We start from the raw sequence: 26,798 nt of genomic DNA on the forward strand, positions 1-26,798 counted from the left end.
ATTTTAAGGTAGGTGAGCATTATTGTTGCGTTTGGAATACAAGATCCCATAAATATGTTGAATTTCATACATGATACACATATACTATACAATATAGTCATACATTGTCTCCATTCATTCTTAATAGTCTTAAACTGAAGAGTTGTGTCTTAAAATGCGATCATATGGATGCATTGGCCCGACAATAATATATAGAGTGTAAAAATACTATATGAATGGCAAACATATACTTTATCAGTGAACAAATCGTACTATAGTGACGACTCACTTGTACTTTAACGGCTTAAACATTATACTTAATTGGTGAACAAAGCGTACTATATTTTTTGATGAATTGAATTGTACCAATTTCATCGACGTTTTAATGATCAATAAGTACGGGAGTTGCATAAATTATGTTTTAAATGATTATTTTAAGGTAGGTGAGCATTATTGTTGCGTTTGGAATACAAGATCCCATAAATATGTTGAATTTCATACATGATACTCATATACTATACAATATATTCATACAAGTCTACAATGCTCAAGTGTAAAACTAATACTTTCCTCAATTCTTACCATAGTCGATGTTGATCGACTCCCACATTGTCTCCATTCATTCTTAATAGTCTTAAACTGAAGAGTTGTGTCTTAAAATGCGATCATATGGATGCATTGGCCCGACAATAATATATAGAGTGTAAAAATACTATATGAATGGCAAACATATACTTTATCAGTGAACAAATCGTACTATAGTGACGACTCACTTGTACTTTAACGGCTTAAACATTATACTTAATTGGTGAACAAAGCGTACTATATTTTTTGATGAATTGAATTGTACCAATTTCATCGACGTTTTAATGATCAATAAGTACGGGAGTTGCATAAATTATGTTTTAAATGATTATTTTAAGGTAGGTGAGCATTATTGTTGCGTTTGGAATACAAGATCCCATAAATATGTTGAATTTCATACATGATACTCATATACTATACAATATATTCATACAAGTCTACAATGCTCAAGTGTAAAACTAATACTTTCCTCAATTCTTACCATAGTCGATGTTGATCGACTCCCACATTGTCTCCATTCATTCTTAATAGTCTTAAACTGAAGAGTTGTGTCTTAAAATGCGATCATATGGATGCATTGGCCCGACAATAATATATAGAGTGTAAAAATACTATATGAATGGCAAACATATACTTTATCAGTGAACAAATCGTACTATAGTGACGACTCACTTGTACTTTAACGGCTTAAACATTATACTTAATTGGTGAACAAAGCGTACTATAGTCACGAATAACCCGAACTTTACCAGCTTATACATTGTACTCTTATGTTCACTAATTAAACAACAGTACATAGGTTTTACATAGCATGTAGACTGCAAATATTACTAGATTCAACACTATCAAACTATGAACTACTCCACCTTCAGAATTGCAATTCTTCACTTCACTTTCTTGATGGACTTGGTTCATCGACGCACTTGTAGCTTCATTTTCTTCACGATTTGAGTTGGAAAAAGTTTGTCCAACTTCAAATGGTTCACACCAATGGGAGTAGCCATGGTGTGGGCAACAGTAAAATAACCTTCCGGGATTCGAAATAGTTTCTGAAACCATGATTATTGTTTTCTTCCCACAATCAAGACGCTTGCATTTCCCTTTTTTGTATTTTAACCCACTCATTTGAGTGGTGCTACTCGAAGAAGCCATGAATTAGAAACAAATGAGCCTATGTGTCATTTATGGTCATATTATGACTTGACTAGTTCTGACAACAAGCAACGGCTATATTATAAGCAACGGCTATATTGTAACGGTCATAAATTGAGTAAGTCATACCATCCTATCTCATAGATAATACCATGTGTAAATAAAAATAGTACCATTAGACTGAAAATGATAAACCATCAATGAACAGAGTACCTAATACATAGTACAAACTACAAATAGCAAAAACATAGTGCAAATTGAAACATAGTACAAAGTTCAAATCAACATAGTACAAATCACATAATAATAAAGTACAAACAGCCAGTTTTCATTCACTTCAATCACTTGAATAACATAATGGGCAATCATGTAAGCTCTCCTCCATCTTGTCCTCCCTGATGAAAAACATAAAATTTACATTAGAAACAAAACTAGTTAGTTTAAGTAACACAAATGCAGACAGTATTTACATTAAAAAAAAATTGCTAGTCAGATTGGTTGTGTGCAAGTACGACGATTGTGTCCAGGCTTCCCACAACGAGTACACTTCAGTTTACGAGTTTGCACTTGTGAAGGAATTCTTTTTGTCTTTCTACGTCCCGGTCGAGTTCTCGAATCAGGTGCATTAACAAAGACATCGGGCGGAGCATTACACGCATCGTACAAGTCAAAGTCCTCATCAAACGAGGGAATTGGGTTAATCGTGAATTGATATACCTGTTTGTACGTATCAATATGAAAGCATGGATCAACAAACTCATATACTGAGTATCCTTTTGACTCCAAACATGCACATGCATGTTTGCATGGAAGTTTTTCTAATTGCCATGCTTTACAAGAACAAGTCTTGTACTGCAAGTCAACCTTATACGACTTGTCCTCATCATATACCTCAAAAGCGGTACTACTTGATCTACAATATTTTAAGGAACGAGAGGCCATATGATTGATTGTTAATCTCTTTAGAATTTTCTTGCACAATATGCCAGTCATTGCCAAACTTTTTCCTTGTCGTTTAACTAGCATCTCCATTATTTTGATCCGTATGTGATCAATCATGGATGAAACAGGCAAAGATCGGGCATCTTTAACCCAACCATTCCAATTTTCTGCCTGATTATTGTTCACGATTCCCCATCTTTCTCCAGAAAAATAGGCATTGGCCCAATGATTTGGATCAGAATTCGAAATAAATGATGCCGCGAGAGGCATAGATTGCACTATACGAGAAATAGTTGCATCGAACTCCTGCCGAGTAGGAGCATATGCAGCATTATGTAAAACACTCGCCCAATATGACTTGTTGTGCAATGGGTACTTCCTCAGGACCTATATTATTTTGAAACATGTTATACAAATGTATGAAACATGTTATACAAATGTATGAAACATGCTATACAAATGTATGAAACATGTTATACAAAAGTATGACACATGTTACACAAATGTATGAAACATGTTATACAAAAGTATGAAACATGTTATACAAAAGTATGACATGAGGTGACAAATGGTACGTTCCAATTTGCATATTAAAGAGAATCAAAATACCTGAGTTCTAAAGTTATCCACCAAGTGTCGCAAACAATATGCATGGTGGCTACTAGGAAATACCAACGGGACGGCTTTAAGAAGCCCCGAATGACGATCAGAGAAAATGGTAAAAGATCTATTGTCATTGTGAAGATCTAGAATTTGTTTCAGTTTAATGCAAAACCACTCCCAGTTTTTATCATTCTCAGCATCAACAACTGCGTATGCCAATGTATATAAGGAATCATTTGGATCCTTGCACACATCAGAAAGCAAGCATCCTTTGTACTTATTTTTAATGTGAGTCCCATCCAAACATATCATCGGCCTACACCGATGAAAGCCGGAAATAGAACTCCCAAAACTAATAAATATTCGAATAAACTTTTGAGTAGCAGGTTCAATCTCATACTCTGCCATGCTACCAGGGTTATGCATTTTTAATGCACGACAATAGCGTCTCAGTTTATCATAACATGTCGTCTCATCACCATGGATATGACGCATTGCTTTTTCTTTACCCCTCCATGCTGTGTAGTACTGAAGCTCCAGACCATAATCGTCTCGGATATCTTCTAACATACCACATGGTGTGTAAGCTGGCTGCGTTCTCAATTTTCGTTTCATAATTTGAGCAATCCATGTAGCATCGGCTTTAGGATGACCCCTTGTACGAAGAGTAGCATCACCACAAGTGTGCTCAAGATTGCACTTGCGAATGCTAAATAACTTATCTGACTTGTACAATGATGCATAAACCCTCCATTTGCAGTTTTCGTCAATGCATACTGCTATGATCTTTTGTTGATCATTTTTCATGTACTTAAATGATCGATTATTAGCAATAGAATAGTTTTTCAGCATATGCCTAAAATCATCAGGATCTTTAAAAAACTGATTCTCCCCACGGATGCAATGTCTCCATGCATCAATTGAATTTCCAAGCGGATTACCCTCGATTTCCATCGATTGATCGCCGCTTTTGGTTTCAAAAAATTTTTAAAAATGGATTACAATAGAGTGGAATCCAAATAACAATGTACATGAAAATATCATAACAATGCACTGGTTCCATACTATCTTCTCCATTATATAATACTAAGTTTTCCCACAAATAGTACCAAGTTTACCTATCACCCATACTATTCAGATGAAGGTTACGTACTATCTTCCCCATTATATGATACTATGTTTTCCCACCAACAGTACCAAATTTACCTATCACCCATACTATTCAGATGAAGGTTACGTACTATCTTCCTCATTATATGATACTATGTTTTCCCACCAGCAGTACCAAATTTACCTATCACCCATACTACTCAGATCAAGGTTACGTACTGTAAGTACCATACATCCATACCATATTTATATTAGCATGATACTATTATGTGCCATATTTTATACTATGTATCACACAATAATTAACAACCATAAAGAAATGCATTTCAGCAGTACAGAAAAAGATGGAGACCTACCAGCCATCGGTGCGAACCCTCTTTCCACGCGAATTAGCTTCATCTTTGCGGATCACGACAATGTCGACCACACTCATCTTCATTATCAGATGCAATGCAACCATATTCTCCACATCTTCATCACTGCCCAATGTCACATACAATCTTTCCCGAGGAGCCAAGTATTGGAGGATCAGTGCATCTGGATGGATATGATTCCATTTGTTGATAATAGCACCATATATCTCCATTAAGGTCGAATTACTTTTTATGGAAATAATGTGAAGTTCCATTTTGTATCGACAACTTCCAAGAATCACAGCGGGTAAATCATTTGATACATCATTTGTAGCCATTGTGGGGTGGGTGGGTTTTACAGTGATTTTTTCGCCGGAAAAAGAGCAAACCAGAGGAGAGAAAGGGAGAAGAAATAGAGAAGAAAGAGAGCAGATGAAGAAAGAAAGAGAAGATGAAGAGAGAGAAAATCAGGAGAGAGAAAAGCAGGAGAGAGAAAAGGGTGAGAGTGAAAAGAGAATATAATAAAATATTCAAAATTCACATTAGGGACTGATCTGCATGTCAGACGCATGAATAGGGACTGAATTGCTTGGGGAAACTACCTAGGGACTGATCTGTGTGTTGAGTTTTGGATTAGGGATTTATATGTAGTTTCCCCAAAATAATTTATCCAAAATAAATCAAAAAATACCTGATAATTGGAGTATGAAGATAGCGGGAGCTGATGACGTGGCATCTCCACAGCTGCTAATTATGATGATAATAATTTAATTTCCTATTTTCTCACAGTGAAGAAGAAATTCAACAGGAAAAATGTCTACTCCAATGGCAGAAATTTCAAGCTGTTTTCTCAAAATCTCCAATTAGGCCGACCTGAAACATCAACTCGCCGGCGGATGACCCGATTCTGATAGCCGTACAACCGCCGGACAAAATGATAGGAATGGAATCATCCCCAGCCCATCTCCCGCCGCAAAATTTGTATAAAAAAGCTCAAGGTTTCTCGATCACCCGCAGCATCTTTTTCCGCATCTCCAAATCCCACGGCGGCGGCGGCGGCGGCAGCAAGTTCAAGCATCACCAGCTGCGCTGCTTCACATTGTCGCCTGAGCATTCGTTTTCCGTGGATAATTCTCGGAAGAGATGTCAGAAACCCAATTCCTTCTCAGCTTTCGTCTGCCGTTCCTCATTGGCTTCACCGCAGAGTAACCAGGTTCATTTCCCCCCTTTAATGGAAAATTAGGGTTAATGTTCTTCATTACGCAACGAAAAAAATGTGCCAATTTTTTTTTTTTTTTTTTGTGTATCTTTAGGAAGAGGCTCAAAGAAAAGTTCCTGATGTTAAAACGCTAGTGAGTAGATTCTGGAAAGTGGCTGCTCCGTATTGGTTCTCCGACGATAAGGTGGAGGCCAGGTGGCGGCTGGCTACTGTTTTCGCCCTCACTTTGGGGACAACTGGAATTAGCGTCGGCTTCAATTTTCTCGGCCGTGACTTTTATAATGCTCTAGCCAGTAATATGACTCTTGATCTTTTTTTTTTTAGTATTTATTTTAGTGTTGTTTACTGCATTTTTTTCGATGTTTTAATTTGCTGATACGAGGGTTGTGTTTGGCGTGTCGTTCGGGTTTACTGAAGATAAGGATCAAGAGCAGTTCACTAAGCAACTGATGTACTACCTAGCAAGTTTCGCTGGTGGAATTCCGGTGAGCACATTGCTCCACTTCTTTTAGGTATTGTTCTAGTTTGTCTTTTCTGAGTTTTTTATGACTTTTTTTTTGCCGCAACTATGATGTCTAGTATCGGAAACAAGTTTGATTTATTGGACGGATTTTCTCTAGTTTGTAATCTATTGGATCATTTAGTTCACATGCATATCTGTTATATCTTATTTCATCATCTTCGTATGATTTTCCGACATATTTGGATGTCAGTTTGTAGTGGGGAAATGTGCAACATATTTCATTTGCCTGACATTAAATGCAATGTAATTATACGAACGGGTGATTTAAATGCCAAACTTCCATTCGCACTAAAAATCTCCTTTTACTTGAAAAGATTTGAACAATTAGACTTAGAATCTGCCTTAATTGTGTTTGTATAGTTTTTTGGTCTCTCTCTCTCTCTCTCTAGGCATCATGCTGCTGATTTTTTTTCAGGTTTTTGTTTTGCGAGATTATGCGAAAGATACTCTTTCTTTAAGATGGAGGTCTTGGATGACAAGTTATTACATGGATCGGTATCTGAAGAATCGAACATTTTACAAAATACAATCTCAATCAATTATTGATAACCCTGATCAGCGGATTGTTGATGATTTAAGTGCTTTCACCGGCACAGCTCTTGCATTTTCCTTGACATTCTTCAATGCGACTGTGGACTTGATATCTTTTAGTAACATTTTATATGGTATTTATCCACCGCTTTTTCTCATACTTCTCGGTTACTCACTTGGCGGAACAGCTATCAGTGTCTTCCTCGGGAGGGTAACTTTTCATCTTTGACAATCACGAATTGTTACACTTATCAATTTCGTACATTGCAACTCCAAGTGCTTTTTCTAATATAATTTGCATTAGTGTCTATAAGAATATTAACTTTTGACACGAGAACTGTATTTTTAGGGATTGGTGACTCTAAACTTCTTGCAAGAGAAAAAAGAAGCAGATTTTCGTTATGGACTTGTGCGCGTTAGAGAAAATGCTGAATCCATTGCGTTTTACAATGGGGAGGAAAATGAGATGCAACTACTGGTGCAACGGTTCAGAAGCGCATTTGATAATCTTAGTGTATGTGAAGTCTTATGTTTGTTTTTTGAAGTATTATCGCTGAATTCCTATTTTCTCGTGAGACAATCTGCATAACTTAGAACATATAAGTCTAAATATACAACTACATTTACCTTCTGATCAACATTGCTCCTCCAACTGTTCCTAAGTGAACCCCATAAAACTATACTGTAAAATAACCCTTAGCATATGTATTAATGTATACAGAACAAACACTTGATGTTAGATTTCAGCAAGAATAATTGAATAAAATGCAAAGGATATTTTGAAAACTGTAATTTTAAATTTAGAAAGCTAGAGCCAAGTTTAACATGTTGTATGAAAACTATAATATGAATACACGATGTTAATTTTGTGGAAGAGACTGATTGTTTCTTTTATATCATTGGAGTCTTGTCATTTGGAGGCAGAGAAGTGAACTGTAGCTGTTGTAATTATTTTATTGCTCTCTTTTCTAAATAACGAAAAGAAGTAACTGAACACTGCAAATGAAGGAAGTAACTCGAAAAGTACAATATCTGCATCCTATATCTTTTTATGTGTCACTGTTAATTCATTGATTCTTTGATTCCCTGACATCCATTATTTGAGTTATTGTAGATTCAGTGGCAAATTCACAAGAATGTACGCTTATCATAATTCAAAAACTCATATGTTCGTTCTGTGCCATCTTTAACTTTACAGAAATTGTTGATATCTTCCAGAAATCTGGAGTTCTTTACCAGTGGCTACCGATACCTGATCCAGATTCTTCCTGCAGCAGTTGTTGCACCTATGTTCTTCGCTGGAAAAATTGAATTTGGAGTCATAAATCAGTCTGTGTCTGCTTTTAATCACATACTTGGAGATTTTTCCCTCATTGTTTACCAATTTCAGGCTATCAGTGCCTTTTCTGCTGTCATAGATCGACTAGGTACATTATTTTCTCTTCTTTGGAAAAGTATACTCAGACCGCATCCATTAATTATCTTGAAGAGTAATAGTCAGCAATAAGCAATAACCTTATTAAATCTATATTAACAGTCTTCATGATTAATGAGAGAAACTCCGTCTTGTTAAGAAATGTCTTCTGATATGTGTGTTAGTAGCTTTACGATCTATTGATAATGTTATGTTTTAACTAAGACACACTACCACGAGACTCCAATATTGTATATCTGCGGTGTTAAGTAACAATTTTGATATGTTATATGATAATGTAAGGGCTAAAATTTTTTGAAGTTACTGAATTTCAGTCACCTGCTTCGTTTTAGTGTTCTTGATCAGAGTAACACAAACGCCATGAATTTACTGAAAATGGTTTTGACATTTTCCAAATGCCAGGTGAGTTTGATGATCTCTTAACTAGTAGCGAAAACAGAACCGACACTGAGGCAATGGAAGAAATTGTTCGTAATGTTTGTGATATAAACAGTTCTAGTGCATCTAACGGATCCGTGGCAGTCAACCGAGGTTCAAAATTACTAATGATTGAACATTTGACTCTGATGACTCCAAGTAAAGCAACTCTTATTAGAGACTTGTCGTTGGAAATCAGCGAGAAGGAACATCTGCTGGTTAGTAAAATTTATATTTCATCTTTTGAGATTTTTGCTTAAGAGATTTATCGAATAAAAAGAATGGATTCATTTCTGGTAAATAGCTGTGTTAACAGATTACTGGACCGAGTGGAAGCGGTAAAACTTCATTACTGAGAGCTGTAGCTGGTCTGTGGAGCTTTGGAAAGGGAACTGTGAGATTCCACGACACAAACGCAGTGGATACTTCGTCGTGCCTTTCTGCAGATGCTGCTTCTTCGGAGGCAACTGTGGTTAACGAAGGCAACCATGGTTACGACAAACACAATGATAGAAATTCGAGAGCTGCTTTTTTCCTTCCTCAAAAACCGTACATGGTACTGGGAACACTTCGTCAGCAACTGCTCTATCCTACTTGGAGTGTAGATCCAGCACCCACGTCAGATGGTGATTCATCAACTGGTATAACACTTGTGAAATGTCTGGAATGCCCTTCTCTACTGTCTTATGTTTTAGATTGTGACATATTTTTTTTTGTGATGCCGTTTTCACTTTGTCAATGTCTTTTTAAGAAAATCATTATTTTGACGAAAATAACTTATCATTTCTGCTTTGAAGTTAATTTACGAGATAATTAATTTACTGACTTTTATTTAACAGATTCATTACCTTTCTTGATGCGAACCAAAGACATGGATGCATATCCTCCAAAGCCAACAGCCAAGGATTTAATCAAAGTTCTAGAAGATGTTCGACTTGGCAATATATTATCAAGATTCGATCTGGATTGCACATATGAATGGTCGAGTGTCCTCTCCATCGGTGAGCAGCAACGTCTAGCATTTGCACGCTTGTTGCTATCAAAACCGAACTTGGTTCTTTTGGATGAATCAACTAGTGCTTTAGATGAAGCCAATGAGGTAAAAAACAAAAAAAAAATTAATGAAACTTTTTGAGTACGTCTCGTATTCCCCTTTTTTAATGGCGCGGTTATTATCTGATTAGCTACTGCAGTTTATTAGCTGGAATTAGCGTAATATTTGAAAAACTGCATCTTTCTTATTATACTTAGTCTAGTTATAGAGTTGTCCGAGACATATATCACTTAGTAGTTGTAACATTCTAATTATAACGAAAACTTGTGTTTGCAGGCACATTTATATCAGCTAATAGAAGCAGCTGGGATTACATTCATAAGCATTGCCCACAGAACAACTCTCTACAAATATCATAAAAACGCGTTACACATCACTCCATTGGAACCAACAAACGAGCTTCCCAATTGGCGTTTCGAACCCATCAGTAAAGATTCTGCCTACAATTTATCAAACCAGTAAATACAAACTTAATTAAAAGCCGAGGTAATTATATTACTCAATCTCCGAATTTTATACCTTTTCCACTCTTGAACTGAATATATTTATATATATAAATGTATGTGATGTGTGATGTATGGATAAACGTGTATTCGATAAATTTGTGTTGAATATTGTTAAAGAATAGAAGTTTCTGCAATTGATTGAGTTATAGGATCTGTCAAAAAACTATAATTAATTAATTAATTAATGAATGAATGAAGTTACACTGATTGTGATGCAAGCATTAGATTCATTAATTCATTAATTAGAGTAAGTTGATTAAGGAAGATGCATGTTAATTAATTAGTGTGCTGGAAAGTGTAAAGTGTTCGTGAAGGCGACGGCACCACCACAGCCAGCTACGTATTACTACTTCTCTACCATCCATATATTGCTTTAAGATGTACTCTAATCTGTATCTATATATATACATATATTATATATATTAGACTCTAATTATACATGCAGGTTAATCGATCTCCGTGTTTGACTAGCTAGAGAGAGAGAAAGTTTAGAGAGAGAGAGAGAGAGAGAGAGAGAGAGAGAGTCTAGAGAGAGGTAGCGTAGGAATCCGTTTGGCTCTGAAAGAAATTAAAACTAATTAATAAATTAATTAATTAAGAGAATCGAGGCAGCTGTGCATGGGATTGCGTCCTTTTGCTTTGGATCGGAACGTGTACATTTTGCGCACTTTCTGCTTCTTTTAATTGTTTTTTGTTTCCATTCTCTCTCTCTCTCTCTCTCTCTCTCTCTCTCATGTTGTACTTTTACCAATATTCTAAATATATTTTGGTTATTTCATTTATGTGTATATGATGATGTAAATTAGTATTTTTTTTTTTAAATTTGATATGCATACAATTACACACACACATAGAAAATGTTTCTCATTGATAAGGTTTTGGAATAGGTTTATGTTATGATACACCGGGTAAAATACTTCGGAGATATCTGAACGATTCATTTATATACAAACATGCACATCCATATTGGTGTCTAGGTCGACAATAAAAATCCACATGATGTAACATTTACCGGATGTAGCATCTGTAACATCTTACGATATAGCATCTACAAGATCAGAGCAAGCATTCTTAATATATAATACAAAATGAAAATTTTGAATTGCAACATAAAATATCAATTACTCTAATATAATTAATATGATGATTAATCAAGGAAATTGAATTCCAATTGACCTACAAAAGAATGATATATTAAGGACCTATAAAGTATACTTCTACAAATTCGAAATATTATCGAGGATTTGCCTCGTAAATGCTATATTTGGTGAAATATAATTATTTCCCACCTTTAATTTACACACATCACACAGACATAAATGTGTATATAATAGGATAAAATTCGATGAATAGTTCATCGAATATAGCATAGAACAAACCACGATCGACTGCGAGACGAGGTTTTCGTTGCAACGGTGGAAAAATGGTAAAAAAATGTCGTTGAAGGGGAAACCCTAATCCCAAAATTCGGCGCATATAAGTGATGAATATCTGCATTACTGTCAATTATTACTTATCCCTCCATCTCTATCTGTTTTTTGTTTTTATTTTAATTTCTCAGTCAAAACTATCTTCCATCTTATCTCATTTTTATTTATTAATTAATTAATTAATTTTAATAATAATAATATATAATATGCGCACACACACACACACACACACACATCTCCACAATTACCGTGTCTCTGTGTGTACACTGTTTAGAGTCAGAACAAGAATGAAGTTAAAGGGAATTTCTTTCATTCTCTTGTATTCATTCCCTCTAATTAATAATTAATTTAATTTAATTTCTTTGGTTATAATTAATTAATTAATTAATTAATTATAAGCAACATGGATATTAGTTTTGACTGTTGAATGCTTGATTTTCTCCCACGAGTTAACAATTTAAAAAATATTTAATTTCATGTCTGGCAGTGAATAGATGGTCTACTTTTCCCCCCTTTTTTCTCTCAATTATTGACCAACAAAATAAATATAATTAATTATTACATTACGAAAAATAAAAAAATAAAAATATTCTTGGAGGTGGATTATTTTTTTCTTAATTATAAACCCTTAAATTTGAATATTTTTATGGTCAACAGAACTGTTCATAGAGACAACCGTTACAGTTCCATTGCAATGTCACAACGAATTTGCTTCCATAACATAATGTTTTTTATTAAGTTATTTATTAAAGTAATCCTCAATATATACTTAGAAGTTAGAACTATGTACACGGCCAAGTTGGAACATATTTGCCATTTCTGCACATAAAATTTGTTTATGTTCCCATCTGCAGCTAAAAAAAGAAAAGAAAAAAAAGATCATTTTATAAACTTGCAATAATTCGTCAACCTAATTAAACTTTTATTCTATTTTATTTATTTTTATTTAAAATCTGGGTGAGAGTGCTCCTCTTTTTAACAGCACTCGATAAGTGTGCTTGAAATTGGCTAAACCATCTGCTCCCATTTTGATTTGGCCTTTTTTTTTCTTGTCTTTTCCCTCTTGGCACTCAACCAAACCCTAAAATAGTTTTCTTCTTCCTCTTAGTAAATTAAGGTTGTCTTCTACCTTTGTCTCCCTTTTTTTTCTTCCCCGGCCCGGCCCGTAAGCTTCTGCTTTGTCCTCACTTCTCTTGCAGGAGAATTAATTAAGGTGCATGATATATCCATTTTTCTTTTCTTTTTTTGTTTTTTCATAGCTTGCATTTACATGAAGGTTATATGTTGAAAAGTTCCAATATCCAGTTCTTATTAAAGTCATGGTTTTGAAACCTCTGCGTATCGATATATATATATGAACTCGACAATCTTATCTTTAATTTCTAAGGCTTTTTCGGAAAAACCCCTTTTAAACAAGATCATGATTTTATGTTATTATTATTATTATTATTATATATATATATATATACACACACACATCATTATCATTTTATACATGAGTTAGGGTTCATGCATGGTGGCTTCTCCTGCATGATTTGTCTTTGCCATGATCTTTTATATATATATATATATATATATATATATATATATATATATATATATATATATATATATATATATATATATATATATATGTGTGTGTGTGTGTGTGTGTGTGTGTGTGTGTAATCATGGTGAAAAGATTTAGATACAGGGCCGCCTTAGCTTGTGTCACTTCATCACTAATATATTTCAAGAAATAAGAAACCCTAGTTTAATTCTTTTCTCTTATTTTTTTTTTCTCATAAGCTAAGCACTTCTCTTTTTCTATATACAGGATCGATTTAGTCGATACAAACAAGTGATCATAAATATCAGAATATTTACATTAATATGATGGCCGGAAACGGACAGCTGTCAGTTCCACCAGGGTTCCGATTCCACCCGACAGACGAAGAACTTCTGTACTATTACCTTAGGAAGAAGGTCTCGTACGAACCCATCGACTTGGATGTCATTCGGGAAGTCGATCTCAACAAGCTTGAGCCATGGGACCTCAAAGGTAATTAATTATTTATTTATTAACCCTCTTTTCTTAATTATTAGTTAATTATAAGAGTTTCTTACCTACACAAACTTTAAGTACCTTGATATAATTAAGGCATAGATTAGGGACTAAAAGGAAAATAATGTGATTTTAGTTATGAGTTTGAGTGCAAATTTGCATGGGGAAAAATCAAACCTTCACTAGATCCAATATTACAAAGAATGTGAGCACTAATTTTAGAGGATCTTGAGTTTATTCGGTTTACCAATGAAAAAAAAGATTTAAATTAATTTATACACATTATATAGATGCATTTATTAATTCAAAGTTTCGATTACAATTGTTAGTGAAATTTATCATTTAATATTTATATTTCTAATACATATGACTAATTGCAGAGAAATGTAGAATCGGGTCGGGCCCTCAAAACGACTGGTATTTTTTCAGCCACAAGGACAAGAAGTACCCGACCGGGACCCGCACGAACCGAGCCACCACGGCGGGCTTCTGGAAGGCGACTGGTAGGGACAAGGCGATCCACATCAGCAACTCGGCCAAGAGGATTGGAATGAGGAAAACCCTGGTTTTCTACACCGGCCGTGCGCCTCACGGTCATAAAACCGATTGGATCATGCACGAGTATCGCCTTGACGATGATAATCTCAATACTCAAATCCAAGTACGTACAATTTTTTCGATTTTGTTCGAACGGAATTGGAATACATAATAGATTTCGATTTCCAATCCGATTTAATTTCCAAAAAAAAAAGCATTTTTTTTGTTAGAAAATTACACTTATAATATCAATATTATTAAGTGTTTTATATATTATGTCATTGAGAAAATGGAACTTATGAATCCCACCGGTTCAAATCCGAAAAATTCTGATTTTTCGAACTAGTTTTTTAATTCCAATTTCCTAAACTTTTTTGAATGAAATTGTTTAATTCCGAAAAAAAAAAATTAGAATGTTTCCGGAAGTGCTAATTTGAATCCGATTAGTACTCGGCGGTGGTACGACATCTGATAAATAATTAATTAAATTTTCAGGAAGATGGATGGGTGGTCTGCAGGGTCTTCAAGAAGAAAAACCACACCAGATCAGGTAATTTCCAATCCGAACTCGACCAACAAGAGACGGTTGTACCTTTCGGTACTGCATTACCCGGCAGTACATTCGACCATCACAAACAGAACTCCGATCAACCACAGTACAACAACAACAACAACAACAACTACACATTCGATCATCATCATCATAATCAGAGCAGCAGCTCCAGTATGCAACTACCGCAGTTACTCAGCCCCGACACCGCCCCACCTCCGTTTTACTCCTCACTTCCGGTGGATTTGCAGAATTCTCAGAACCTCTTGACGTTAATACCTGGAGGCGCCGGCCCTTCCTCCGGCGGCGCCGGCGGTCTCATCCTGCCGGAAAAATTCTCCGGCGACTGGTCGTTTCTGGACAAGTTGCTCGCTAATCAACAGCTGTCCCAGGTTGCTGATCATTCAGTTCAACCTGGGCAGAGATTTCCATTCCCTTATCTTGGATTCGAACCAGATTATTCGAGATATTCCAAGTAGTAGTCTTTTTTTTTTCTTTCTTTCTTACTTTCGTACGAAAAATTGTGTGAACCTTTTCGTTAATTTGAAGCACTTTTGGCTTATAAAGATTGTTCTATCATAAAGATGGATGCATGATGGCAGATATTTGCTTTTATATGTTAGTTTTAACTGTAGAGAATTTGTGTGTAGTGAATTCCTATTGTCAAATTAGCTATTTTATTCTTTTTATTTATTTGTTTAAAAAAAATTAAATCGTCTAAAAGGAGAAAGAAGTAAAAGAACAACCACATATCACACTTGGTGTACATGTTGAGTAGATAAGGGTCTCATGATAACACATAAATATGTCACAACACAACAAAAATCCTAGCTTCAGAAATTTCATGGAGTTTTCGTTAAAATGAAGAATCCAGCAATTAAACATGAGTGCAAACTTATTAAGGAAAAGTTTTATTAATATTGAGATCGATGAAACTTACGGTATAGTGTCACCTTAATTAAATGTCATAAAAAAAAATGAAAATTGGATCATAAGTATATATAGTATTTATACATAAGGGCATATTGCTATACTAACCAAGAAACCTAACAGAGCACCTGCAGCAACTTCGATTTCCGTGTGGCCAATCGATTCTTTCAACGGCGATAAATTATACGCCACCCTTTCTCTTCCTACATTGACATCAGAAACTACACTATTCGGCATCTTTTCGTCGGACTTCAATAGTAGAGAAGAACTTGTTTGTTTTTTCTCTAAAGAACTCCGCTCTTCCATGAAAACTGGGTCAATTTTCTCCAAATTCGAAGACGATTCTCTGGAAAAAGAATTGGTAAAATCATCGGCATCGTTTCTTGAAGAAGTTGAATATGGTGTGGATCTTAGCAGAACTTTGTTTAGTTCTTTTGCATGAGTGCCCACTTCCCTTCTAACTCCCTGCAAAAAGCATTAATGTCAAGTAAACGAACCAAAAATTATCAGCAGTTAATCAATTTGTTAATTAATACAAAGGAGATTTTAAGTTTACAAAAGTAAGATTTGATCGATTACCAACTTTACAGCAAAAGTATGTCCTCAATTTTCTGTTCCAGAATCCCAAACTTAATCGGGAATTAGCGTATTAATTATTATCGAATCAAAACAATTTAATTCCAGCTTTGGCATCATGTCAGTCAGTTGATTGACAGAGAAAAGAGACGAGCTAAAAGCTATGCATACGAACCTGTGCATCGTACATGATAAGGCCAGCATAAACTACAGCCATTCCGAAAATTGCATCAGAAAATCCCCTGTGATAAAAACAGGACAAACGATAATTACTCACCTCCAGTTAGTCAGTTACTCGAGTACAAATCAAAATACAATGTCCCAACATTTTATACCGAAGAAAGATTTGTTAGATGCTACACCCGGTGAACTTCACAAGGTAAGATCTCACCATACGCGTGCATAGATAATTACCTATTTTACACACATCCACATGTGTGTGTGTGTGTTTGTGTGTGTGTATGTGAAAATATAAGGTGTAACAAAACGCCAAAGAAATACCATTGATTCCAACATAATCGGAAAAAAACCGAAATTTAGAACGAAGTAATCAAGGGCAGAATGTTGTAAACACCTCTCAAGAACAAGACAAGTTGCAGTAGCCACAGCAGCCTGGAATCAGGGAATACATAATACAAAATTGAGATTAGAAATCAATCATCAACTGAAACTAATTACTTCATATAAGCATCATTACTTTTTTTCTAATATAATTAAATTAAATTAATAAAAAATTTACAGAAGAATGTGTAGAAGGAAACCCTCCAGCCTGAACGACAGCCTTCAAATCGAATTTCCTCCCATATAATAAAGTCGAAGTAAAAGGCTTCGATAACTGCCCAATTGCCGCCGACACAACTGCTGCTACCAAAACCTACACACACACACACACACACACACACACACACACACACACACACACACACACACACACACACACACATATATGTATATATATAATCAGCAAACCTGAAAATTGAATAACAAAATTCAAAAGCTAAAACAGCATTTCGTACAAAAAAAACCGGACCTTGTTGTGGAAAACTCCGGAGACGTCTCCGATCGAAATACTGTGGCAAGCGAGTTCGGAGACGCAACGTAGAGCGGGAGCTCCGGCGTACCTCTTCGAGAAATGGAGACGCGAATTTGGGGGGGAAAAATTATTCCCATTTTGCAGGAAATTAATCCGGCAAAAATTGGAATTTTGCAGCAACATTATTATTCGATTCTGCTTGCTGCTGCTGAAGTTCGCTTCACATTCAACTAAGGTCAACTTAGGTATTTGTAGTTGCAGTTGGCTTAACTACCGATTTTGGTTTGAAGTCCTTGAGGTTTATGAAAATTACAGAATGACCCGGAAAAGTTGTGATAATTTTGGAAAAAAGCCCAACTTTTGGGTTAGGGCAAAAGCATTTAAGGGGATGATTGATGATTACCAATATTCAATTGAAACGTGGCATGTCATGGTAAAATTAGTAATGAATTTAGTGCAAAGGGGTAATGTTTTTTTTATTTTTTTTTATTTTTATATCAAACATCAAACTTCTAAAATAGGATTATACATTGTATAAATCACAGACACGTGCCAAACTCATGCTAACAGTTTTCTCATCAACAATTGTAAGGTTAGCTTTGATACTGTTTGCATAACCTAGACGCTACCACTTGTTTTAATTGATGGTAAGAAAGATGTAGATTCTAGATTTACAGTGCATTTAGCACACACAAGTGTCTACAACATTCGATTGTGGGCCATGTATACCTGGACCTTCATCAAGTGATAATTGCTGCCAAACTCAGACCAACAAAGTTCAACCTAACAAAATTATTTGACGGTCGTTGCCTAAGTTTTGACAACCAAATTTAAAGAATTTGGCATCACGTACTTCATCAACATTACCTAGGTTTTGCACTACCTATGTTTAAGACAACGAAATTTGAATAATTTGGCACCACGGGGTACTTCATCAACTAGGTCAAGATATGCAAAAACATCACTCTTTTTATCAGTTATTTCAAGATTTAGAGTTGTCAGGAAAAAAAGATTGAGCTCAAATTTTAATTAATTACATGAAAATGTTTAAGTAAAACTTAACCCTTATTATTATTTAAGTAGTTTTTAGATCTCTTAAATGAAATAATTATGTGTGCCACACCTTCTACAATGTTGCTAATTACTAAGGGTATTTAAGTAATATTTTCCAAATAAGACCTCAAAGAGGGCATTCATTTACTACAGTAGTAGCATTCACTGCTACAAAACACGCTTTTGACGAATTAAATTACATTTCCTGCTTTATAGCATCAATGTATATAACCTGTTTGGAAATTATGTAATGGCATCAAGTTCTTGAGTGAAAGTACAGTTTTGCCCTTCTCAACAGAGCTTAGGTGAAATTACAGTTTTGCCCTTTTCAACAGTCTACCTCGCAATTCCTCAGCAACCTCATCAATGAACTCCTCAGTATTCAAATACTGATCTCTATTCACCCTGCCAAGAAACACAGCCATGCCAAAATATTCATCTAAATCGAATAATAATAAAATAATTGAACAGAAAATTGTTGTACTTACTTTGGTCCATGAAGAAGAATAGCAAGATCCTTGGTCATTTTTCCCGACTCAACACTCGCAATACAGGAAGTTTCTAATTTCTCCGTAAAATCCAATAGTCGAGCGTTCTCATCCAACTTTGCCCTATACAATTTATAAATAAAATATAAAAAGAGGACCAAGTAGAAATATACAAGCAATGATGCAACATTATCTTGTCTCGTTTTTTTTTTTTTTCCCGAAAAAATTGGCAACAACCGAACCAAACGGAATTGAACTAACCAAACATTAAATCAGGTCTAATTAATTAATTAACCACGGTTAATCTGGTTGACCAAACGAGGCTCAATTAACCATCAGAATCAACAAAATGAATATCAATACCTGTGTGCAAGCCCTCGTGACCAGGCGAAAATGGAGGCTATGCTATTAGTGCTCGTTTCACCTCCTTTTTGGTGAACACGATAATGACGTGTAACTGTGCCATGTGCTGCCTCTGCCTCAATTGTTTTTCCATCTGGGCAAACCTATAGAAAATATACAAAAAATTAGAAACGGCATTGAAGGAAAAAAAAAAGTTCGGAAAGAGGGGTAATATAGTAATTTAATACCAGCACTGATGTCATCAGACCAAGAGATCCAAATCCTGCATCAAGAGAAGCGAGTACTTTTTATAAGATCGAATTTTATGCAATGAGAAAAGCAATTAACATGTGGAAGAATTGTACAAAGTACAAACCTTGGGCTAAAAAATCACTTTGAACATCTCCATCGTAATTCTTGCATGCCCAGACATAGCCTCCTTCGCTCTTTAGAGCATAAGCTACCATATCATCTATTAGACGATGCTCGTACCTATTTTATCGGGACAAAATATTAATATATATATATTGGGAATAAAAAAATTAAAACTCGGGTTTCGATTCTATTTGATAAACTTAATTTTTTTTACCAGATTCCAGCAGCCTCGAATTTGGACCTCCATTCTCTTTCGTAAACTTCTTGGAAAATTTCCTTAAATCTTTAGGAAAACAAAATAAGCAGTAAATAAAATGTACGAAAATTTTAATTCGTGGAGTTAGAAAATTAGACAAAAATTAAATGACTACCTTCCATCATATTTCTTTAGAATGGTATTTTTGGTGCTAAGGTAAAGTGGCCACTGTTTCAGGTAAGCCGTGTTCATTGAAGCCTCGGCAAAAGCACGAATTGACTGAGGAATGGAAAATATATCATTACTCTCGTCCAGCAAAAATTAGGCTCATATATTAAATAACACGCACACACACACACACACACACACACACACACACACACACACACACACACACACACACATATATATATATATATATATATATATATATATATATATATATATATAGACTCAAACCTCGTCAGTGTTATACATCGACAGAGCTACACCACCTGCACCAGTAAAGTTGAACACTTCCAGCTCTATTGTCTCGTCACCTCTAGTTGGCACTACAACATTGATGTATTCTAAAACTCAATAAATGCAATATAAAAAATATATTTTACAAAGTAAGAAATAAATAGTGGTAGCAAATATACCAAACACCATTTTAAGTTTTCCAGCTCCTTGAACGACTAAATCAGTAGCTCGATATTGATCGCCAAAAGCATGTCTCCCGATGCATATTGGTTTGGTCCAACCTGAGAAATGTTAAGTTTTGTTTGTAAAAAAATTATTAAAAAATAAATAATTCCGAGTAACTCATAATAAACACCTGGAACAAGGCGAGGAATGTTCTTGCACATGATTGGTTCTCTAAATACTGTCCCTGCAACAAGTGAAAATACAATTTCCATTACAGTATGTGATAGAAAAAATCGAAGATTAAAAAATTGAAATTTCTGAGGAAACTTTGTCGACCATTTAAGATGTTTCGAATGGTTCCGTTTGGACTCTTCCACATTTGTTTCAAGTTGAACTCTTTAACACGTGCCTCGTCTATTCAATCAGCAAAAAAGAAAAGATTCTGAAAACGTCAAACATTAAATACAAACAGGACGAACCAGATTAAAACTAACACGGATATTGTTATCTAACCACACATACCTGGAGTAATGGTTGCACATTTAATTGCCACATTGTACCTAAAGTTGATCAAAGGAGAGAAACGGAAGAAAAATAAGATTTCATATTTTTTTATTATTCCGAATTCGCGTTAATCGAAATTTGATGACATGGATCTATTCCGTATCCAAAAAAGGGGAATCAAGAAGCTAAATGCAGAGAAGCCTGGAAAAGGAATACTCCCACGATAACAATTACTTATACATGTACTCATACTTATTGTCCTTGGATACGAATAAATTTCACTAAAAATGGACAAAATATTTGCTAATATATATCTAAACAAACCGAAAATTGGAATTTAAATTGTCATGTAAGAAGCTTGATTTTAGTTTTTCGTATAACTACAAAAAATATGAAAATAAATATCATACTTAAGGGTAGCTTCCGCACTTTCGATTGTAACCTTATCGTCGGTAGCATCACGGTGAGGAAGACCGAGGTCAAAATACTTTATATCTAGCTCCAGAAATGGAAGAATAAGCTGTAAAAATCATGTAAAAATTATTAAGAACCGCGTATAACGATTTCTGTTCATTGCAAGCACGAATAAAAAAAAGTACTATATATATATATATATATATATATATATATATATATATATATATATATATATATATATATATATATATATATATATATATATATATATATATACCTTTTCTTTGATATATTTCCAGATCACTCGAGTCATTTCATCACCTGCAATGCAACACACTCTCCATTTACAGATACATATGTGGGAGGATGCAATTAAATATATGAACACACACACACACACACACACACACAGCACTGCTAAACAATCAAGGAAATCATTTCTCGTATTGCGCAATTTGATCGAGATAACAAATAGGCATATGTAGCGACTGTGCCACTTTTGACACAATCCAATCGAACGTAATCTAAATTGCGCACCGGAATCACCGAGTGAAAATTTCTCAGGCGAGAAATTCAAAGTAAAACGAAGAACAAAAAAAAAAAGGCGGGGGGTTTACCGTCCATCTCTACGATGGGGTTATCGACTTTGATCTTGTCGAAGGCCATGGTCAATTGGCGCGAAAATCAATCTTCCTTGATTCTCTAATCCGAAATCTACTGAATTTTAGCAACGATTACTGAGTGAAAAAAAACTAAAAAGGGGAACTGCTTTGTTTTGCTTTTCCGGCATATGCTCTGCCGTTGCCACAGCTACTGAGTTGCTGCTTTAATACAACTCGGGCCGGTTAATTTTATTTTTTTGGAAAAGAACAAAAAACGTGTTGGTATATATATTATTAATTTAAACCACGCTTTTACTAGTTTCACGGCATGCTCGTGCTCATTTGACCACGTTTCTTTCTTCTTCTTCTTCCTTTTTTCTCTTTTTTTTTTCCCTTTATTTTATTTTATTTTGTATCCTAAATTTTGCATTTGGTTCCAATTGTTAATTATAAATCTTGGATAATTTCATTTATTTCTTTTTTATCTATTTAAATTCAGGTATCTAATTCATTAATTAATAAACAAAAATGTAAATTCACCTGATATAAATGTGCAGATCAAAGCACCACAATAAAATATAACACATTCTTCAATATCCCCTCATTAAAAAAAGTCATTGTTCCCAATTACCATAATGTTTAATTTCAGATAATAATAAAAATAATAATAATAATAATAATGTCACAATACCAAAAAGGCCAAACCTGTGTACAAATTTGCATCTTTCTCCCTTTCCATGAAAAAAAAAAACATACATATTAAAAATATATAGAAATCAAGAATTCTCGCCAAATCCTAAAAATACTCGAACTCAACGTAACCCGACTCGGCGGGACCACTTTTGTCCACGTCAGCAGCCACCTTCTTGTCCGAATCCTTGCTGGCAAATTGACTAAAGTCAACGGGCTCGGGTACATAAGGAGGCAAAGCACTCCTCACAAGAGCCCAATTCACACCTTCAAAAAAGGGGTGTTGCTTTATTTCAGTAGCACCTCTTTTATAAGCAATTCTCTTCTGTGGCTCCTTCACCAAGAGCCCTCTAATCAAATCCCTCGCGTTCGAGCTCACCTGCGGAGCTTCTAGAAACTTCAAGGGCTGGCCCACAACATTGAAAAGCGTCGCCCTATTTCCGGACCCTTTAAAGGGGGTGGTTCCGTAAAGTAGCTCGTAAAGGAATATTCCGAACGTCCACCAATCCACCGCACTACCGTGCCCCTCACCACGGATGATCTCGGGCGCTAAATACTCGTGGGTCCCGACGAAAGACATCGACTTCACGTTCGTGGGCTCCGCTAATAATTCGGGGAGTGAGTTGTTGGTGGAGTTGTAATTTCCGATTCCGAAATCGGATTTGGATTTGCGGTTTTTTTTGGTGGGGAGGAGGTTTGGGAGGAAACTCGAGGGCTGCATGCATCCTCGGACTACGCTTTCGTCATCTAGGATTGCACCCCCGTGGTTGTTAGGGTGGGGTGCATGTCCGGAGGATGATTTGACTAGGGTTGGACTGACGGAGCACCGGAGGGAGAGGTCAAAATCGGAGAGCATGATGTGTCCTTCGGATCTTACTAGAACGTTTTCTGGCTTTAGGTCGCGGTAGACGATTCCTAGCATGTGGAGGTACTCGAGTGCTAATAGGATTTCCGATGCGTAGAATCTGTAGTTGGTTGGATTTTAAACGAAAAGATTTGTCAGAATTTAAACGAAAATCCACACAGGAACCATCAAGCAGATAATTATAACAAAAACCTAAGCGATTAATTCGATAACATCAAACAAGGAAGGGGGTGTGAAGTAGCAGCTCACCATCTTCATGGCATGCTTATCACAATTATCAAGTTTATTGCATTTAGCACCCTTGTGTTATATTGAATTGCTAAAAAAAACCCGTTATATAAATATTAGCGAAAAAACCCATATGATGCATCTTTTAAGCACACAACCCCCTAAATGGTGAGTTTTTAGGGGGTAGTTTGCTGAAAAAGTTCTACCAAAGGGTTTTTTTGCTAATATTTATAACATGAGGAATTTTTTTAGCAATTAGAATAAACACAGGGGTGCTCAATGCAATAAACCTTAAAATTATCTGAGACAACAATGCATAAAAAATCATATATGCCTCCATTGATCAAGGTAATAATGATATATCAAGCATTTTAGAGTTCAGAGAAACGCAATAACCCAATATATATTTATCGACAATCAGTTCGGTAATAGCTTAACATATAATACTCAAAGCAATGGCGAAAAAAATGAAATGGCGAGCAAAATAAATACCTAGCAGCTTCCTCCGTAAAATACTTATTGGGCTGCTTTTGCCTCAACGTATGAAGATTACCCCCACTGCAAAACTCCATAACCAAGCAATAAAACTTATCAGTCTCGAAATGCGAATACAGAGTCGGTAAAAAAGGGTGGTCAAGCAAACCAAGAATCTCCTTCTCCGTTTGAGCTCGAAGCAGTTTATTTCTGCTCACGAGCGAACCCTTATCCATAACTTTCATCGCAAAGAAAGTACTCGTTCCTCTAAGTTCAACAAGATAAACACTCCCAATATCTCCATACCCTAATCTCTTCAACAGACGAAAATTGGTAAGTCCGAGTGGAGAATCTTTCGAAGAGGCGGCACTAATTGCGTCCCACCTGACATCACCGCCCGTGTGTGGCTTGAGTGAGGACGATGACGTGGCTGAGGTCGTGCTGTCTAGACTGTCGCTCCGGCTGTTAGTTCCGCCACTTGTCCAGCTGTGATTGGTTGTCTTTGCGGGTGAAGAACTGAGTGTCGTTGTAGCGATATAATCGGGGTTTGGGAATGGTCTAGGAGTGGGCAATGGGCATGGATTTGAGGAATTGAGATTCGAGGTTGGATTATTATCTAAAGAAAGAGCTTCGAACGGAGAGACTGAGCCGGGATTCGTTCTTCTTTTTGCGAGTTCGGATTTCTTCGATGTGGTCGACGTTTTGGGGGCAAAGTTCATTTTGCCGGGCCCACATGCAATGTCTTCTGAAAGTGTGTGATTCATCTGCATATAAATAGACAAAAAAAAAACGGTAAATTGTATCCATAGTCCATACATATATACAATCGTTAAACGCAAGACTCTGTTCTGAACCATTTTGTATTCAAATTCTAAAATATGCAACGCAATCCTCCAAATGCCTTCCATTCTGCTACGATTGGATTCAACTCTATAATCATATGACGAAACGACGAAAATCAAAAACTATAATATCCTATATAAGCTACGAAATCGATCTCAATTGCGAATTAAGCATCCTCCCATATTTTCGATAATCTCATTCCCACCATTGTTACGATAAATTTACCTAAAATTGTATTCGATTCTGCATTTACGATTAGAATCAAACCACATTAAATACAAACATCATATAACCAGAGGGGGCCAACACAAGATTCTCAAATAAAATAAAAATTCCACAAAATAAATGAAAATACAAAATTTGAATTTATCAATTGACGCCAGAAAATAAGAATCTCGATCTCAAAAATCACACAACATACATTAATTCCACGCTAAGCAAATGAGGATCATCGTGCATGCAAATTCATAAACCTCCAATATAATTTCATTGTGCAGAAATTAAACAATTGGATATGAAGAACTCACCGGGTGGGCTGATGAGAGGACAGAAACGGAAATTAAGAAAACCTAAGAAGCGGCCATTGAAGAAATTGAAGGTTTTGGTTTAGGGAGAAGAGGGGAAAATCCCAGGAGGAAATAATAATAATAATAAAAATAATAAAAATAAAAATAATAAAGGGTGTGAGGTGAAATCCATGGCAATCTACGTGCAGAGGGGTTTGTTTGGTATTTGACTTTGTTTCGGTTGTTGCTACAATAATCATCGCCATTGGTTTGGTTAATGGGGATTGAGGAGAGAAATTTGCGGGAAGCGAGGAGGAATATTATGGAAATAAATATTGGGGAAACCATTTTCATATATTAATTAATTCGGAGATCAATAATAATAATAAAATAATATGAATTTTTTTTGTGGGGGGGGGGGGGGGGGGGGGGCGGAGAAGCGGTCAATCGGCGGCGGCGGCGGCTCCGATTGGGTATTGGGAGGAGACGAGATGATCGGATTTCGGAGCTCTGAAATCGTGGTGGGGATTAATTTTGCAAGATTCTGTTTTTTTTGTTTTTTGTGCCCACCACTCTCTCTCTCTCTCTCCTCTCTCTCTCTCTAGTCTCTACACTCTATTTTCACTTTCTCAAAATTATATAAGGGTGGTGATATACGCAGGCCAAATTAAACATTCAGGCACTTTTTTACCATGATTTTTTACCTTTTTACCATAACTATTTACCTTTTGTACTATTCCTACCCAATTAAAAATAAAAAAAAAAAAAAAAAAAAAATTAAATTTTTGTGCTCGTGCAAAAACACACGAGCATTTCAACAGTGCTCATCTGATTTCACACGAGCACTGTTGAAATGCTCGCATGTTTTTGCACGAGCATCTTATAAATCAAAAAAAAAAAAAAAAAAAAACTAATAATAATCTGCTCGTGTAAAAACACACGAGCGGTTGCAAACTGCTCGTGTGATTTCACACGAGCACTTTGCAACCACTCGTGTGTTTTTACACGAGCAATTAAAAAAAATAAAAAAAAATAATAAAAATGCCTGCTCGTGTGGATTTACACGAGCACAGTGGATG

The 26,798-nt window shown here is 35.6% G+C and overlaps 6 protein-coding genes across 8 annotated transcripts; 2 read left to right on the plus strand and 4 right to left on the minus strand.

The window, feature by feature from the left end:
* Window positions 1-1,891: 1,891 nt before the first annotated feature.
* On the minus strand, window positions 1,892-4,528 carry LOC105966754 (uncharacterized). Its single transcript, XM_088821323.1, has 5 exons — window positions 3,268-4,528; window positions 2,581-3,045; window positions 2,262-2,433; window positions 2,036-2,111; window positions 1,892-1,946 (listed from the first exon to the last, which is right to left on the minus strand). Exons 1-5 carry the CDS (start codon window positions 4,213-4,215, stop codon window positions 1,892-1,894), a joined length of 1,716 nt encoding a protein of 571 aa, XP_088677449.1. The 5' UTR covers window positions 4,216-4,528.
* Window positions 4,529-5,396: 868 nt separating this feature from the next.
* Window positions 5,397-10,816, plus strand: ABCD2 (ABC transporter family protein). 2 transcript variants are annotated; one of them, XM_088822159.1, is made up of 11 exons: window positions 5,438-5,937; window positions 6,038-6,236; window positions 6,361-6,428; window positions 6,882-7,208; window positions 7,347-7,511; window positions 8,196-8,424; window positions 8,835-9,067; window positions 9,166-9,490; window positions 9,689-9,948; window positions 10,180-10,389; window positions 10,694-10,816. In XM_088822159.1, exons 1-10 carry the CDS (start codon window positions 5,659-5,661, stop codon window positions 10,363-10,365), a joined length of 2,271 nt encoding a protein of 756 aa, XP_088678285.1. In that variant the 5' UTR covers window positions 5,438-5,658; the 3' UTR covers window positions 10,366-10,389; window positions 10,694-10,816. The 2 variants fall into 2 exon arrangements, with proteins under 2 accessions (XP_012841908.1, XP_088678285.1); XM_012986454.2 differs by lacking the exon at window positions 10,694-10,816 and having other exon boundaries at window positions 5,397-5,937; window positions 10,180-10,543.
* Window positions 10,817-12,812: 1,996 nt separating this feature from the next.
* LOC105962166 (NAC domain-containing protein 76) lies at window positions 12,813-15,638 on the plus strand. 2 transcript variants are annotated; one of them, XM_088822160.1, is made up of 4 exons: window positions 12,813-13,052; window positions 13,656-13,880; window positions 14,264-14,544; window positions 14,916-15,638. In XM_088822160.1, exons 2-4 carry the CDS (start codon window positions 13,712-13,714, stop codon window positions 15,447-15,449), a joined length of 984 nt encoding a protein of 327 aa, XP_088678286.1. In that variant the 5' UTR covers window positions 12,813-13,052; window positions 13,656-13,711; the 3' UTR covers window positions 15,450-15,638. The 2 variants fall into 2 exon arrangements, with proteins under 2 accessions (XP_088678286.1, XP_012841907.2); XM_012986453.2 differs by lacking the exon at window positions 12,813-13,052 and having other exon boundaries at window positions 13,648-13,880.
* A 227-nt stretch (window positions 15,639-15,865) lies between these two features.
* Window positions 15,866-17,747, minus strand: LOC105962165 (Acid phosphatase/vanadium-dependent haloperoxidase-related protein). Its single transcript, XM_012986452.2, has 5 exons — window positions 17,507-17,747; window positions 17,216-17,350; window positions 17,051-17,088; window positions 16,652-16,718; window positions 15,866-16,365 (listed from the first exon to the last, which is right to left on the minus strand). Exons 1-5 carry the CDS (start codon window positions 17,690-17,692, stop codon window positions 15,979-15,981), a joined length of 813 nt encoding a protein of 270 aa, XP_012841906.2. The 5' UTR covers window positions 17,693-17,747; the 3' UTR covers window positions 15,866-15,978.
* Window positions 17,748-18,662: 915 nt separating this feature from the next.
* On the minus strand, window positions 18,663-22,461 carry LOC105962164 (isocitrate dehydrogenase [NADP]). Its single transcript, XM_012986451.2, has 15 exons — window positions 22,129-22,461; window positions 21,789-21,832; window positions 21,505-21,614; window positions 21,113-21,150; window positions 20,927-21,004; window positions 20,781-20,834; window positions 20,605-20,706; window positions 20,423-20,514; window positions 20,139-20,242; window positions 19,982-20,050; window positions 19,769-19,884; window positions 19,641-19,675; window positions 19,414-19,556; window positions 19,051-19,173; window positions 18,663-18,967 (listed from the first exon to the last, which is right to left on the minus strand). The coding sequence occupies exons 1-15, from the start codon at window positions 22,175-22,177 to the stop codon at window positions 18,874-18,876; spliced, it is 1,251 nt and encodes a 416-aa protein (XP_012841905.1). The 5' UTR covers window positions 22,178-22,461; the 3' UTR covers window positions 18,663-18,873.
* Window positions 22,462-22,730: 269 nt separating this feature from the next.
* Window positions 22,731-26,362, minus strand: LOC105962163 (serine/threonine-protein kinase RHS3). The gene is made up of 3 exons (XM_012986450.2): window positions 25,741-26,362; window positions 24,389-25,134; window positions 22,731-23,768 (listed from the first exon to the last, which is right to left on the minus strand). Exons 2-3 carry the CDS (start codon window positions 25,132-25,134, stop codon window positions 22,910-22,912), a joined length of 1,605 nt encoding a protein of 534 aa, XP_012841904.1. The 5' UTR covers window positions 25,741-26,362; the 3' UTR covers window positions 22,731-22,909.
* Between the last annotated feature and the right edge of the window lie 436 nt (window positions 26,363-26,798).

This window comes from Erythranthe guttata, chromosome 8, assembly GCF_056151865.1.
Source record: "Erythranthe guttata isolate IM_541 chromosome 8, IM_541, whole genome shotgun sequence".
Taxonomy (NCBI): Eukaryota; Viridiplantae; Streptophyta; class Magnoliopsida; order Lamiales; family Phrymaceae; genus Erythranthe; species Erythranthe guttata.

Excerpts from the sequence above, each read along its gene's own strand:
- LOC105966754 (XM_088821323.1), bottom strand. The coding sequence starts at position 4,215 with ATGGAAATCGAGGGTAATCCGCTTGGAAATTCAATTGATGCATGGAGA. Across the intron at positions 3,046-3,267 it reads TGGATAACTTTAGAACTCAG|GTCCTGAGGAAGTACCCATT; the intron begins GTATTTTGATTC and ends AAAATAATATAG. Across the intron at positions 2,112-2,261 it reads GCAAACTCGTAAACTGAAGT|GGAGGACAAGATGGAGGAGA; the intron begins GTACTCGTTGTG and ends GTTTTTCATCAG.
- LOC105962166 (XM_088822160.1), top strand. The coding sequence starts at position 13,712 with ATGATGGCCGGAAACGGACAGCTGTCAGTTCCACCAGGGTTCCGATTC. Across the intron at positions 13,881-14,263 it reads TGAGCCATGGGACCTCAAAG|AGAAATGTAGAATCGGGTCG; the intron begins GTAATTAATTAT and ends GACTAATTGCAG. Across the intron at positions 14,545-14,915 it reads ATCTCAATACTCAAATCCAA|GAAGATGGATGGGTGGTCTG; the intron begins GTACGTACAATT and ends TTAAATTTTCAG.
- LOC105962164 (XM_012986451.2), bottom strand. The coding sequence starts at position 22,177 with ATGGCCTTCGACAAGATCAAAGTCGATAACCCCATCGTAGAGATGGAC. Across the intron at positions 21,615-21,788 it reads GGAAATATATCAAAGAAAAG|CTTATTCTTCCATTTCTGGA; the intron begins GTATATATATAT and ends TGATTTTTACAG. Across the intron at positions 20,051-20,138 it reads CTAAAGAAATATGATGGAAG|ATTTAAGGAAATTTTCCAAG; the intron begins GTAGTCATTTAA and ends GTTTTCCTAAAG.
- LOC105962163 (XM_012986450.2), bottom strand. The coding sequence starts at position 25,134 with ATGAATCACACACTTTCAGAAGACATTGCATGTGGGCCCGGCAAAATG. Across the intron at positions 23,769-24,388 it reads TTTACGGAGGAAGCTGCTAG|ATTCTACGCATCGGAAATCC; the intron begins GTATTTATTTTG and ends AACCAACTACAG.
- ABCD2 (XM_012986454.2), top strand. The coding sequence starts at position 5,659 with ATGATAGGAATGGAATCATCCCCAGCCCATCTCCCGCCGCAAAATTTG. Across the intron at positions 7,209-7,346 it reads TCAGTGTCTTCCTCGGGAGG|GGATTGGTGACTCTAAACTT; the intron begins GTAACTTTTCAT and ends CTGTATTTTTAG. Across the intron at positions 7,512-8,195 it reads GCGCATTTGATAATCTTAGT|AAATTGTTGATATCTTCCAG; the intron begins GTATGTGAAGTC and ends TTAACTTTACAG.
- LOC105962165 (XM_012986452.2), bottom strand. The coding sequence starts at position 17,692 with ATGTTGCTGCAAAATTCCAATTTTTGCCGGATTAATTTCCTGCAAAAT. Across the intron at positions 17,351-17,506 it reads CCGGAGTTTTCCACAACAAG|GTTTTGGTAGCAGCAGTTGT; the intron begins GTCCGGTTTTTT and ends GTGTGTGTGTAG. Across the intron at positions 16,719-17,050 it reads ACTTGTCTTGTTCTTGAGAG|GGGATTTTCTGATGCAATTT; the intron begins GTGTTTACAACA and ends TTTTTATCACAG.